The 15,239-nt window shown below is 38.3% G+C and overlaps 1 protein-coding gene across 1 annotated transcript in view; it reads left to right on the top strand.

Annotated features, from left to right (window-relative positions):
* Positions 1-15,239, top strand: part of SYTL2 (synaptotagmin like 2) — a 61,775-nt gene that overhangs the window by 35,015 nt on the left and 11,521 nt on the right. The window contains exons 8-15 of the mRNA XM_054824626.1: positions 1,968-2,040; positions 3,051-3,150; positions 4,177-5,058; positions 5,787-9,683; positions 11,137-11,238; positions 12,240-12,293; positions 13,528-13,575; positions 14,698-14,792. Coding sequence (XP_054680601.1) covers positions 1,968-2,040; positions 3,051-3,150; positions 4,177-5,058; positions 5,787-9,683; positions 11,137-11,238; positions 12,240-12,293; positions 13,528-13,575; positions 14,698-14,792 — 5,251 coding nt within the window. The remainder of the gene's footprint in view (positions 1-1,967; positions 2,041-3,050; positions 3,151-4,176; positions 5,059-5,786; positions 9,684-11,136; positions 11,239-12,239; positions 12,294-13,527; positions 13,576-14,697; positions 14,793-15,239) is intronic.

The raw sequence follows: 15,239 nt of genomic DNA, 5'->3' as shown, positions 1-15,239 counted from the left end.
AAGCATTCATGACTAGACAAAAAAAAAAAAAAATCTCATGTTTGTCCTGTTGGGTAGTAGATGTTGTAGATGAGACACAAAGTGCAAGAGCACACAGGTGCCCATAAAAGTAAGAACACAAACTCCAGTTCAGCAGAACAAAGTTTCTTTAAATATATGTATTTTCAGACTTAAAAAAATAAAATATTAGAACTAAGATTAAAAACTGTAATGTAGAATGACATTTTTGAAAAGAAATGAAAAGTTGCAATAGCAACTTTCTACTTCGAGAAGTAGAAATTGTTTTTTCTTATAGGATCAGAGAAGAGCAATAATAATCTGTTATACCTGATATGTGCATGTAAGAGGCTACTGCAGTTAGTGTTTAAATGTAAGAACAGTTTATTTTTTCACCCGTGAGTGAGTGGCCATTACAAGTTCAGCTTATAGCTTAAGTTTGTGTCACTATGCATGGTGGTATATTTCTTAAAGGTAGAGATGAACCAAAAGAGCAAGGAAGAGATCTAGAAGTTTCGATCTCAGACTACAAATGGTATTTTTTTCCTAGTCTTATGTTCAGGCTGCTTGTTACTCTGTCATCTTACCTTCTACATAATGTTTTTATATTTGTAAAGTGGGAGTGATGTCATTTCTCAGACACGCTAGCTGCTAGCCTTTCAAGGGTGGCTGCCAGACTTTTTTTCTGAACTTTGAGGTTAACTGTACTGTACCCTGGAGAAGATGGGATAGCTTTCTCTTCTCTCCTCAGCAGGACATACTGTTGCCAGTTACCTAATTGGAGAGACCTTTGTCCATGTGAGGAAGCAGCTTCTGTTTGAACCTGGAACTGTTTTCTTGTCCTGAGATACCACATCTGCCCTCAAAAGCATTGTCTCGTGGCTCCGCCACTTACTGATCAATATCTGAAAGTCTTTTCACCCATACCAAAGATAGTGGACCAAAGAAATATTCAGTATTGGAATCTCCTTGTACATCTATATTGGAAAAAAACATAGGAGTTGCTTTCCTTCCTAGCCTGAGGTCATATTTCCTGCCTTCAGGAATATTCATTTTTCCTGCCTTGTACTGTTTCCCCCATCCTCAAAATCGTATGTAACTTGGTTAATGCCAGCATTTTCTATATAAACTTAAGAGACTGAATGTGATTGTTATGAAGGCCATATTTAAAGCCACATCTAACTTCCATTTTCAAAACACAAATGCTTTTTCATATCTGAGATGTTTAGATAAATTATAAAAATCTGATTGTTTTGGAAAAAAACCCCTTGCATCATTCTGCAAATAGATGAAACATTTCTTGCTATAATGGAGGAGCTGTCTCTTCTAGCTGTTTTAATTTCTCCTTACCTGGGCTATACTTAGTCAGGATCACAAGTAATGACTCACTTCATTTGTGCTATCAAACCACAGATTTTATAGATCTTAATTGAAAAAATAGTTTATAAGCTGTACATCTGAGGGGATGTGTAGTTATTTGTGGCATGTAACATCTTTGCTATAGTGGTGATGGAGTTCCTCTGATTTTTCTGACTTGGACACTTTGCAGAACTCTATCAGATTTTGGCACTTTCTTCCACTTTGGTTTCAGTCCTAGAAGTATAAATGTAGGACAAGGATGGAGACTGCAACACTGATACTGTTTGGAGAGTGGCTGTATTTACATAAAGCTTGCTCAATCTAAAAGATATCAAAAATATGGTTTCTGTCATGCCAAGTAGAAGTGATACTGAATTCTTTAACAAGCAAAGAAATGTTTGCAAGGGAACAAAGCAGCAAGTATATCCCCTTGCTATGGGAAGGAGAAGATTTGCTTCTAAATTTGATGAGAATGGGCTAAATAGAAAATGTTAGGTGCCAGGAGGTTTTATTCCAGTATGTACAAGTGAATCTTTGTTTTGCTTTTTCAAAAAGACTTAAAGTAATGTCCTGTTTGCTGAAGTTGTTATATGTGGTTTTTTTCTTTGCAGTTCTAAACCAATAACCTCTCTGTTAGACAAACCAGAGGAAAGATCTACAAAGGCAGCAGTCTCACCAGTAAAGGTATGGCTGGTATTGAATATAGTGTAGAATCAGAATGGTTTGGTTTGGAAGGGACCTCAAAGCCCATCTTGTTCCAATGCCCTGCCATGGGCAGGGACACCCTCCACTAGACCAGGTTGCCCAAAGCCCCATCCAACCTGGCCTTGAACACTTCCAGGGATGGGGCATCCACAGCTTCTCTGGGCAACCTGTGCCAGTGCCTCACCACCCTCACAGGGAAGAATTGCTTCCTCAGATCTAATCTAAATCTCCCCTCCTTCAGCTTAAGGCCATTACCCCTTGTCCTATCACTCCATGCCCTTGTAAACAGTCCCTCTCCAGCTTTCCTGTAGGCCCCTTCAGGTAGTGGAAGGCTGCTATCAGGTCTCCCCAGAGCCTTCTCTTCTCCAGGCTGAACAACCCCAACTCTCTCAGCCTGTCTTCATAACCAGAAGTTATCTTTTGCATTTTGTATGTTTCTTAACTTCAGTGATAAAGATAATTAAAAATTTGATGGAAGAAAGATAATAATTTGGAAAAAATTACTATTTCTTGTTTTGGAGGGAGATAATGGAAACGAATAAAAATTGAGCGCTAAAGCGCTGTTATGGCTATCGTCAGTGGCTGGCTGTGCTTGACATTTTCCCATCTCTTCAGCCATTCAAAAGAATTGTCTTGCTGTGTACCCATACCTCTAAAGTCACAGAAGTAGAGATAAAATTATTTAACTTGCAGCAGCTTGGGATTTTCAAGTGTCTCTAAGTGGTGGCTTATCTCTGCTGTTGGTGACTTCAAAAAGAACACGATGAGGCTATCACTAGCACTTCTGATAGTTCCCTGGTTCATATTGTTTAGCTTTTTTGTCATTTATCCAATTTAAGAGGCACACTTTCAGATTCTTTGCTGACAGGGTAATGATGCAGAGAAAATCACTGCACTTTGATTTATTTTTGTCAAGGCTGTACTGATAAAACAATTTGACTGCAATTATAATGTTCATTACTTTTTTTTTTTTTTTTTTTTTTTTTTAGCAAAGGAGAAATCCATTTAATTTCACTGCATCAGGTGATAACTTGAACAGTGGGGAATTAGAAAACAGACCAGCCATTCTACCTCAGCTATCAAATAAGGGTAAATATTCTTATTTAGCATATGACTGTGAATCTCTAGGTGGTTTATATGGAAGTTATTTTTACTTTCATTGCTGCTTTTTGTAAGATACCAAAACCTGTTTTATCTTAACTGCTTGGAGTTGTCAATTAGTTCATTTCAAACCCCATGTAAAACATGGGAATTTGCTCAGGAAATGGCAGTTTATGTGACTAAATGAGCTTTACTTCCTTTTTTTTACTCACAGTACTAGTCAGCATTAAGCACTCCATGAGAGGGCTGTATGTCCTGAATTGCTTTTGAGAACAGAGACATTTCCTTGAATTTGGGGTAGCTGTCTTTATGACCTTCCAGTCATTGCTGCTATTGGCTCAACAGAAGAAGCCTAGCTCTCGTTAATCTTTATTTTTTCCCTTTTTCTCAGTCCTGTTTGTTTTCAAATCCTCCCATTCCCGCAGTTTTCTCTGTCAGCAAGTAGATGAGTGATGATATATCACAATACAGGCATTTGAGTTTGTAATTTCGAGGCTCATATGTGGAAATTTCTGCCTCTGTTATGAAGCTTGCTAGCAGGAAAAAGGAAGACTTGCACGTGAGGAATAAAAAAATTTCATTTTCCTACTGGGAGATCATTTCTGCATTTTACCTGGAATGTAGAAATAGCCTGTTTCCATTTCTGTAGGTTGCTGTTTTATGTTCTGAACCTGAAGACATGTTTGTGTATTCAAAAGCTGTCATTCCCTGCAAGGTTTGTCTCTTGCAGGAAAAACACTGAGCAAAAATTTGGTGTGCTCTCTATCTTTGGAATCATCAAGTAGTTAATATTTGTAGAATAAGAAATAACTGCAGGATTTTAATCTGTTAAAACTTCCTGTTACATACAAATGTAATCAATGCCTATGTTGAATTTCCTCCTGTGTTTTACTGCAGATGTTTTTAATAAACCAATATAATCACTGCATTCTAGATCTGCACTGTCATTCCCCTCTGTCTATGCAGGTGAATGTCATGTAAACTCATGATTTGTTCTCTATATATGTCTTACAGAAATTTTGTCACCCTCAAAAGAGAGGCAACCTAAACCAAGCTTAGTAAATGATGAAACAGAGGAACATAAGAAGCCTTCTGTAGAACCTACTGATGAATCACAGAAAGGACTAGTTAAGCGTCCTGTCCCAAAAGCCAGAAAATTAATTCACAAAGCAACGGATCCTGTGTCACAAAGAGAAGACTTTGTTCCAAAACCAGCCAAACGGACCGAGAGGATTAATGGCATTGGTACACCGCCCAGGGGCATTCTGAAGCGCAGTTCAAGTTCAAGTTCCACTGACTCAGAAGTTCGTGTTAGTCAGATGTTAGATGTTCAGAAAAAGAATGGTCTTCCTACAGCAACTATTTTTGAAGGAGAAGCTGAGAAGAACTCTCTTACAGAAGAAGCAGAAGATTCTACACAGATTTCACTGGAAAAACTGAAACAAGTGAGGTTCTCATCTAGTACAGATAAAGGAGCACCTTTGCAAAGCCCACAGCTACACCATGGTAGAGAAAAAGGAGAGTTTGATTTGTTAGAATCTGACGAAATAAAGAGTGGTGGAAATGATGCTGTTAGATCAGATTCATCTGGGAATAAGCAAATGTCTGCTGTAAAGCCTTTGGGAACCTATTCATCAGCTTTACAAGTGAAAACAATAGATGGCTTACAAAATGATACTTTGGCATCCGGTCCTTGTGACACTAATAGGTCGGTCTTCCTGGTTAATGAAACCTTGCAGACAAAGACAGTTACTCCTAAGAAACTTGAAACTCCACAGAAGACCTCCAGCAATATCCTGCCAAATAGCAATAATGAACTGAGTGTTGATGAGACTTGTGAGAATGAAGCCAACCAGTTCTTGAGCCATGAATCAAAGTCACACAAAAACTTTACTGGTAAGAGACTAATAGGAATGAAGAACAGAATGCAATAGCTTATAGCATGTATTCATTAATGTTCCAGTCACTTGTATCTAAGAATTAACAACTAGGAAATAGAAATAGTAGGAATGTGCTAATACTGCAGAATTAAATTCTGAATCACTCTTTTGTATTTTAATCCTCTAATGCAGTCAATATTTTTTTAGATGATCTATTTGTATTCTTAAGAATTAACAATCAAATCAGAGCCTGGATAGGCACCTTTATTGTGGATGATGAAGGTGAAGTGATGGCATTTGGATAAAATTCCTGTCATAAGGCCTGGTAGATCTGTCTGCACAGGAACTGAAGAATTTTGGTGTACTGCTGCCGACTGTCCTTGGTAGTAATCTGGTTGTGATTTGGGGATTTGCTCATGGGACTAAACACAAAAATGCTGGATTGTCCTCCCCCCGGTCCCCCTTTCAATGTAGCCACTTTCTTTAGAATGGGGATAACCAATCTTATCTGCTCGCACTCCCAAAAGTAATATGACTAATCTTCCAGTAGGATATCTCAGTGCAGGAATTTATTTTTCATTCAGTTGCCCACGGCATGATTCTTTCCAAAAACACAAGGACAGAGAACTCTTTTTCTCTGCTAACAGTTAAAAAAAAAAAAAAGAGAGATTTTTCAAAATAGAACAAATATTTGTAGAGTTGTCTGTCTGATTTCTAACTCTGATAAGTTTGTTTACATTGTAGATGAACATCAGCTTTCTGCTAAGACAGAACAAATGTCTGTCAACAAAAGTGACGTGTCAAATACCAATTCTACAAGTCTTCAACAAGGTAAGCTTGATCTTGTTGAGGAGCGACATGCTAAAACCACTTTCAAGCCTGACAAACATGCTGATGAACTCATGAAAGTGGCCAGTGAATCTGTATCAAAAGTTTTAGATTGGTTTAAAAGAAGTTCTGGTACTGAAGACAGGAAACATGTATCAGCTACATCCCAAGGCAGGGAAACCAAAGAGGAAGTGAACTTCTCAACCAGAACAGCAGTTCTTCCAACAGAACACAGCGGGCCCAGCATGGATGGAAAAACAGAAGTTAAAGAAGAGTTACCGTTTGGGAAGATTAAACAATGGAACAGTATTTCATCTACATCATTTATTTCAGAAGATACACAGCTGATAAAAGAGAGGATGAAACCTAAGAAAGGGGAAGAGAATGAGGAGCAAAATGACAAATCACAAACTGGATTTGTCTGTACAAGAGTTGAAGAAAAAGAACATGGTCAAGAAATCAAGCGACAAAATCAAATATCAAATCTCTTGGTACATCAAGAACACAAGCTACCAGCTCAGAAATGTGAATTGGAGAAGGCAATACGAGAAAAAAGAAGAATAAGGGAGATCAGAGCATTCTGGGAAAGAGATAAAACTACCCCCAGTCATGGAGAGGAAGAAGTTAATATCAATACTAATGCATCAGGTGGCTGTGCATTGAAAGGTCTTGGAGAAAGCGACAAAATAAAACAAACTTCAGTATACCTACCTAATGGATTGGATGATCAAAGCAAGAATACATTAAGAAGTGCTGAACTAAGTTGTGCAAGCCAGGCTTCAAGAAACAACCATCAAAACTCTTTTGAGTTTGGACCAGGCCATGCAGTTGAAAAGCCAGAAGGAACACTTCCATCTGGTGAAGTTCATGAATATGTAGAATTGCCAAAAGCCAGTAACTTGCAGCCAAGCGTTGGTGCAACTTCAGCTTCACCAGAAAGCAAGGACAAAGATGAAAAAGAAGCAATTAAAGGAAAAGTTGCTGCTTGTTCCCAACAGAAGCCCAGCTTCCAGGTTTTGTCTTTAAAAGAAAAAATGAGTGAAAAATCCAAGCATCAAATTTCAGATCCTTCACAGTTCCAGAGTTTGAGAAACTTCTGGGATACTGGGGTTAAATTACAGAGTAGCCTTGATAGGGGAGGTGTTTCTTTGCCAAATCATACTAGTTCAATAATCTATGACAGAAAATCAAAGGAAGATGAAAAAGGCAGAGATAAGCAAGAGTTAATTCAACAACAAACCCAAACATCGGAGAGAGAAGAAAAACAGAAATCAGATTCTGTGGTGTGTGAACTGCCTCTAGGATCTCCTACCCTGAAAGGTCTCAATGTGACACACACAAAAAATACACACTCTGTACAGCTGGACAGAAAACCAGTTATCTCAAAACCACAGGAAAAGATGGATCGTCCAGAGCAAGAAGTTAAAGAATGTGTAGAGAAAAATATTGTTTCATCAAAAGAACATCATGTTTCCTTGCAGTTGCTCCAATCACCTGGCGATAAAGATGCTTTAAAGGAGAAAGCAGTGGATGATTGGCTATGTTTACCTATAGAAAAAGTGGAGAACAAGGCTACTCCATTAGAAATCAGTCTTCCTAAAGAGGAAGTTGCAGAGACTGTGGATAAGGTGGTTCTACCTAAAGCTGAGCTTGATGTATTTAAATTAGGCCTAAAGAAGTTAGAAAAGGAAGCCTCTGAGATGTCATCTAGCTTGAACCTAAAAGAAAACATTTTGAAAGGGACAACTTTTCACTCAAATCAGTGCAAAGTTTCTGAAAGAACAGTAGAAGAGAGCCATGACACTTTTCCTGCTGATCAAAAAGAAGAAATAAGCAAAAGCACAGGAGAAGTGATTGTGCCATCAACAGATGAGAATGAAAACAAAAGCAGCCTCAGGAAACTGTTTAGAGAATTTGAACCTTTCTGTCTACGACATCAGCCAGCAGAGAAGGATGATGCTCTTAGGGGTTCTCGGAGGCCTCAAGCTGGTTTGCAGAACGTGCTCAGAGAAAACTTTGCATCTCAAACTTCTGAATATAGAAGGCTGGGAATGAAAACATCCAGTGACACAAATGGTATGTTACACACTAACTGTAGTGTAGAATCAACATGCCAGGAAGATACTGGTCAGCCTGAAGAGGTCAATGAGACCACAGAAAAATCTGTTGCCCCATCCAAGGTCAGTGGCTTGAGTTCTGCTTTAGAGAAGCTCATGAAGGAGGCCACTGAAACACCACCTCCTAAACCAAAACGTGCTGACGGCACAGTACAGAGAGCTGCTGAGATGGAAGTTAAAAGCATGACCTATGAGAATGATGGAGAGCTGCCGCAGGAAATCAGAGAGACCATAGAAAAATCTGTTGTCCCATCCCAGGTCAGTGGCTTGAGTTCTGCTTTAGAGAAGCTCATGAAGGAGGCCACTGAAACGCCACCTCCTAAACCAAAACGTGCTGACGGCACAGTACAGAGAGCTGCTGAGATGGAAGTTAAAAGCATGACCTGTAAGCATGATGGAGAGCTGCTGCAGGAAATCAGAGAGACCATAGAAAAATCTGTTGTCCCATCCCAGGTCAGTGGCTTGAGTTCTGCTTTAGAAAAGCTGCTAAAGGAGGCCACTGAAACGCCACCTCTTAAACCAAAACGTGCTGACAGCACAGTACAGAGAGCTGCTGAGATGGAAGTTAAAAGCATGACCTATGAGAGTGATGGAGAGCTGCTGCAGGAAATCAGAGAGACCATAGAGAAGTCTGTTGTCCCATTCCCGGTCAGTGGCTTGAGTTCTGCTTTAGAAAAGCTGCTAAAGGAGGCCACTGAAATGCCACCTCTTAAACCAAAATGTGCTGATGGCACAGTACGGAGAGCTGCTGAGATGGAAGTTAAAAGCATGACCTATGAGCATGACAGAGAGTTGTTGCAGGAAACTGGTGAGACCGTAGAAAGATCTGTACTGTCCAAGGCTGAATATGGAGTGCTTGATGTTAATTTGCAGATGCTACCGAAAGAGGTCTCTGAAACACCACCTTTTATGCTAAAAAATATGAATAAGAAAATGCAAGGTAAAATACAGACTAGTCAAAGTATGCATGCTCCACATGAACAAGAGAGAGATGATCCTCAAGAAATACAAGAAACAATAGAAAAAACTTCTGTTTCAAATATTGCAAAATTCAGTGAATTCAGTAGCTCTTTAGAAAAACTTCTTCAAGAAGCATCTGAAACTTCATCTCCATTATCTGAAGAGTTACATAAACAAGAAAAGTTTGGGGATCATATGTTTCCATCACAAAAAGAGACTCTATTCATGACAGTGTCACAGCCTTATAATGCTTTAAGTAGCTATCATACCCAGATGAAGATAGCTATTAAAGAGGGAGCTCCAGAACAAAGTGTCAAAACTTCAATAAATGATCTGACAGTAAGTGAAATTGAAGCTTCTGATCTCTCTAAAAGAAATGGAGCTTCTAATAAAATAGAAGAGAGAAACAGGGCTCCAGTTGATCCCTCTTTCTTGGAAGGAGAGACCAATATGATTGCAATCAAGCAGTTCAAGATAAACAAAAAAGGAAGGAGAGGTGAAATCACATCCTTGGATACCTCTGAAAATAATTCAGAATTTAAAGCACTGTTGAAATTCAGAAGAGCAAGCACACCACTTAAAGATGAGAGCAACTCCCTCCAGCCAGAAGGAGCGCAACTCTGCCTGACGTCTCAGCATGAGGATAATGATGAAGAGGAAGGGGACGGCTCACACTTGGGATCCAAATTTTCAGATGAAAACTCTGATTCCCTCTCTGGAACCAGAAGTTCAATTTGTGAGCCGTTTGATTTCTAAAATTCATGGTGCTGGGTTGTCAAATATGGCTACAATTTTTTTGGTAGCCAACTTGAAATATGTTAACCAAAAGTCTGTGTGATACTTATTTCTTAATGGAATGCTTTGGTTATGTGTTTGGGAAGGATGGGAAGAACTAATTAAGTCCTTAATTGGAAAGTGTTTGGCAAATGTACTATATTTAGATAAGCCTTTTCGGTAAGGGGAGTTTAGCAGCATGAATCAATTGCATCAATCTTCATGATTTTCCCTTTTCTTCCTCCCCTGTGATGTCACCTTCAAATCAATAACATTGTAATACTCAACCTGGTATATCTTCTAAATATCCTGGATTAAAAGAGGAAAGAAAAAAAAAATTATCAGTGGCTGACTGAGTTCATTCTTTAGTTTGACCAGTTAGTCTTAAAAGGTAAATACTTATCAGTGGAATGGCTAGATATAAAGACAATACCAATACTCCGTGCTATTTAACTTGTTGCTGCCTGTCACACTAGAAAGTGGCCCTATAAATGAAGTGGTCTGTTTTCCAGGATTCTCATTGTTTGGTTGAATGGCAGCTCTGGTCAATGTATAGTGTATGATAGTCATCGAAGAGCGTAAGGTAGAGGAGATAATTTAACTTACCTAACTTGCTCCTGAGAGACTGGGAATGTTTTCTTCAGCTGGAGAATCTGAGAAATACGTGAAGTTTCCAACTCCTGCTAACTTACTGTTGAGCCTGTTTTGAAAGTAATATTCCAATGGAAGTCAGTGAAAACTCAAGACAAACAAGGAAAAATGAAACATAACTTGTTTTTACCCTAATTACAGGGTTGCTGTCTATAAGACCTGGTTGGTTGGCTGATGGGGAGGACAGTGAGGCAGGAAGGGGAGAGGGTCTTAAAGGTTTCTGGAGTTAGATCTGCCTTGATTCTGCATTTGGAGACAACTGCATAATTTCAGGGACCCAAATCTGTCTGCAGTTGGATGGGTTTTTGTTTCAATACTTGAGTAACAACCAAAAAAAGTGACTTTCACTGAGGAGAAAATGCAATGGACAAACTTACACAGAAGGAAAAACTAAAGCTATTAAGTTTTTAACACTGGTTCATAACAAGATGGTTACAAACTGGCTAAAGTCTGAGTTTATCTTATGTTGTTCTTGGGCAATTAAGGCAATAAACCCCCTTATTAGTACAGACAGCGATACCTACGCAGGGGAAATCAACCAACCTGTCTCTCTCTACTGATGGCTGAGAGAATTTAGAGCAAATGAACATGTAAATTAGACATTTGGGTTTTTTAATTTTGGGTTTATTTTGTATTTGCATTGAATGTTCTTTGTTAAAGGTCAAAATAGATTCTTGTGAGAAATCCGTGGTTGATTTTTTTAGTGACTTGCTTAAAGTGGCATGTCTGTGTGTGCAGTGTTCATGTGTTTTGTCTCGTAACAGGTTCAGAAGAAGAATTAAACCCTGTTTTGATGGCTTTGAAAAGGAGTGCAGATAGGAAAATGCCTTCCAAAAGTCTAGAGGACATTCCATCAGCCACCTCAAGTGAGCACAAAGCTTGTGTGTCTCCCATGGCCCCCAGTTTGGCTTAAACGTGTTAACGCTGTTCTTCCACATAGCTTTGCCAAATAGTGTTTTTTGTCTTTGCTTCTCAATAAGCAGTATGGAGTTTGTACTGTAAAACTGAATTCTTTTCTCATATGGTTTAGTTTTCAGTTCTTTGTATTAATTTTGAAACAACACTGGTCTATGGAGCAGACATCTTCCAAAAATGCACCGTGCTAATCTATGATGAACTGTTTCCTGGATAGTTAGGAAGTTTTCAATAGTGAAAGTATTTGTAACTACTCAAATCAGTAATGAACAACAACTGCTGTTTTCCCCTGGGTCAAATTAGTAGACAGTAGAAGTATGAAAATTTTCTTAGTTTAGTAGTGTTTCATCTGTGTATTCTAGCAGTTACTATACCAAACTCACTTTAAGAGAACAGTGAGACAAGATTGTACTTAGAATTAATTCCCTCTGTAGCCTCATAAGATTTTTAAAATAATTATAATTTTTATAATTTTAATTCTTTTTTATTATTATTCCTGTCTCCCTTCACCCTGCCCCTCAGTGTCTTCATGCTTATCTCATGTCCAAAGGGGAAGACGTAAACTGACCTTGTGTGTTTTGTTTTTTTTTAAACTGAAGCATGGAGGTGTAGATTTTGAAAGATGTTGGCTATTGTTGGCAAATTACTCTTCTAATACTACTTATGCTACTGCTTGCTTTTAACTAGTTTCTAGGTTTTAGGTATGCACTAACATTGTTGAAACAGCACACTGATAGAAACTGTGTCAACATGAGACTGCTGCTTGGATGTAGGCTTGAAGTAGTGTGTGAAGTAGAAAGCATCTCTTGAATGTAACCATTCTCCTGGCTCTGCTGGTTTGTTTTGGTTTTTTTGTTCTCATTACTCTTAATTCTGTGATTACCACTGCCATCCATTTTATCATACTGAACAGCAAAATTTCTAACTGTGTGTTACTTTTTTTCCTGCACAGATAAAGGAAAAATAAATAATCCAAAGGAAGAATTAGCTCTTAGTGCTGAAGATGGTAAATATCTTTTGTGTCTGCATGGAAGCTTATTGTTTTTTCAGTAGCCTCTGTTTGCTAGTGAAGGAGGTTTTGAAACCCAGAACTGTATTGTGCTTTTAGATTTGATTAATTTCAGCATGACTTTAATGCCTTTGCAGAATTTTGTTGTGTTGTTTTATTCTTAAGGAATATACTTATGCCCTGCTGTATCTGTAGAAACTCTGTGCCACCTACCAGTATATTATTTTGGCCTTTGGTCATTCAGCCTGTGAAACAGTTACTGAAATCAGAGAGCTTTGAACATTAGCTCAGCTGAAAGAGTTGGCCTAAGTAGATATTGCATTTGTTTGTTCATCTCTTGTGTTATAACATGCAGGATGTTTTGCTGATGCAAAACACCCTTCAGAATACATTGGTTAGAAAGGAACCTCTCTTATAATCCCTGTCTCAGTCCAGCAATAGTAGAATTACTCTAAGCAATAGATGCACTGCTAGATCAGCTACTATGGATGTCATCAATCCACTAGTGCATTACAAATGTCTTGCTGGTTTTTGTATGCCTTTAAACATTCCAAATCTAAGCAAAATAAAAGTAAACCTGCTTCAAGAACATGTCAAGATAAACACAATAGAAAAACCATCAGATAACACTGAATATGGTGGAATATAACACACAATTATTTATTTACTACATTGATGCACTACAGTTTTAAGAAACAGTTGTGCACAGTTGCATTTATGGTCATGTTTTAGATGCTTTAAAGCATTTTGCATGTTAGTGGCCTATAGTATAAATAGGATGATCGTAGCATAATAGGATGCATGCAATGTCTGGTAAATTAATTAGACTTAAGTCCTGTACTGCTCTTTTCTCTCAAATGGAGACCCCTACTGAAAGCATGTTATATATTCAATATGGAATGTGTAGGCACTTATCTGAAAAGGGGAGGTTGAGTTAAATTTATTAAGAGTGAAGTTTTGAAAAAATGACTAACACAGCCAAATGGATAGCTGTACAGACAGAATAAACTAAAATTTGAAAATACTATACATCTTTTTAATTTGCTGAGCTTGAACAGTCATGTTCCTTTTGTTATGATCCAGCTCCTCAAAGGAGGACAGTGATGCAAAACATAGAAACATATGGGGTCTGGGGAAGTCAAAAACTTCCCACATATAAAATACATTGATGCTATTTATAATGTTGCAAAGCTGTTTGTGCTACTGAATGACTGTTGTCAATACTGAGCAGGACCGAAACCTGATCAGCATCAAGAGAGGAATGAAAATGCAGCAGGAAGTGAGTAGTAGGATTCTTCCAGCAGACAATGGAGAGACTTCTCCACCGATATTTAAAATAATACATTAAAAATCCTTTTTTATTTAACAACTAACATGTTACACATCTGGACTAGATACTTACTCAGTGGGGAAACTGCATCTAACTGCATACTGATATTAACTGATACATTGAGCACCTCTTGAGCTTCAACAGCAAAAGCTTTGCAAAAGCTTAACTCACGCCTTGCAAACAATCCCATCACATGTGCAGTGTTTCAGTTTAGGCAACAGGTATGTGCCCCCCTGGCTGTTTGTTGCCAAATAATTCTCTCTTATAAGACATTCAGTATTGGTGCATTTCACAACGTGTATCCAGTCCCAAGATTTAGAGCTTTAGTGCAGTATTAAATATAACTGGGGTTAGAGCATGGAAAATTCTGAGAATCGTGGGCTTACAGCAAACTGGATTTTTGCAAGGCTGGCTTGTGCAACTAAGCTTTGTGCAGTGAAAGAACAGGGAGGTGAAGTTCAGTAGAGGTATACAAAAGTTGAAGAGGTGGGCTGCAAAACACTGCGTCATTAATGAGAGGTGCATCTTATAAATAACTAGGAGTACTTGAAACTTCTTTGTTCAGGTCTAAAAATTGCTTGATTTAAATGAACGTTCCTATTGCCATTAATTTGAATAAATAGAAGAGCAGAGTTTGGCTTGTGCACTAACTTCTTACCAAGAACATCATGATGACTCTAATGTCAGTGATGGTATGGTTAGTGCATAAGTGTACTTATCCTTGTTCTAGGAAGAGAATTTAGAAGGTAAACTGAAAATGTTTTGTTCATCAGAATTTGCTTGCAGCATCTAGGCTTGTACATCATGTCAAGCAGTGTAAACATTTCTGCTCTGGCCGAAGTTCTTTGGTCAGTGTTATAGATGTCAAAGCAGATTATCCTTCCTAATGATAGCTTCTCTGCATCCTGGGGAGGGGGGATAAAAAAAATCTTGTATCCAAGTTGTAAACTGGTTGTGCATGTGCATGTATTTCATCTGAAGTTGTTTGTTTCTAACCATGTTCTGTGACGGAATCTCACTGTGTTGATGCATAAACTTATTTCTGAAACCTTTTGAATTGCTGCTTTTCAGTCTCCACAGTGCCTTCACAGCCTGATAAGCTGTTTTCCAATCCTGAAAAACTGAAAGGACTAAGCAAGTCAGTACCGTCATTCCTACAGGAAGAGGCAAGTTCCATCTCTGAAGTATTGTAATTAAAGCTTTTGATTACTATGGCATTTTGCATTTGTCAAGTAGTGCTTTCTGGGGTCTGACAAGTCAGTTTTTACTATTGGACCATGACATGGAGTTGAGGTTGTAACAATCAGCAGATGATCCCAAACAACCTGTGGCTAATTAACCTTTCAAAGGCTTTAGTCCAGTAATGAGAGGTTTATTCTTACTGTACAGCTAAACACACAGAGCATGTTTGATCTAGGAGAACGAAGCATAGTGTATGCTTGCTGTTATTCCAAAGGGCAATATCTATTCTTAAACTTTTTTATCTTTTTTTTTATCTTCAGCCAATTAAAAAGCTTACTAGTGTGAGTTTTGAATGAAGTAGTCCGCCAAATACTTGAAAGCCAGAGGATGATATGTGACCAGTCTGGTCACAGTAGAAAGGGTTCGGGGAT

Source organism: Grus americana, chromosome 1 (genome assembly GCF_028858705.1).
Source record: "Grus americana isolate bGruAme1 chromosome 1, bGruAme1.mat, whole genome shotgun sequence".
Taxonomy (NCBI): domain Eukaryota; kingdom Metazoa; phylum Chordata; class Aves; order Gruiformes; family Gruidae; genus Grus; species Grus americana.
Note: the sequence above shows the minus strand (reverse complement) of the source record. Positions and strands in the feature narration are given on the sequence as shown.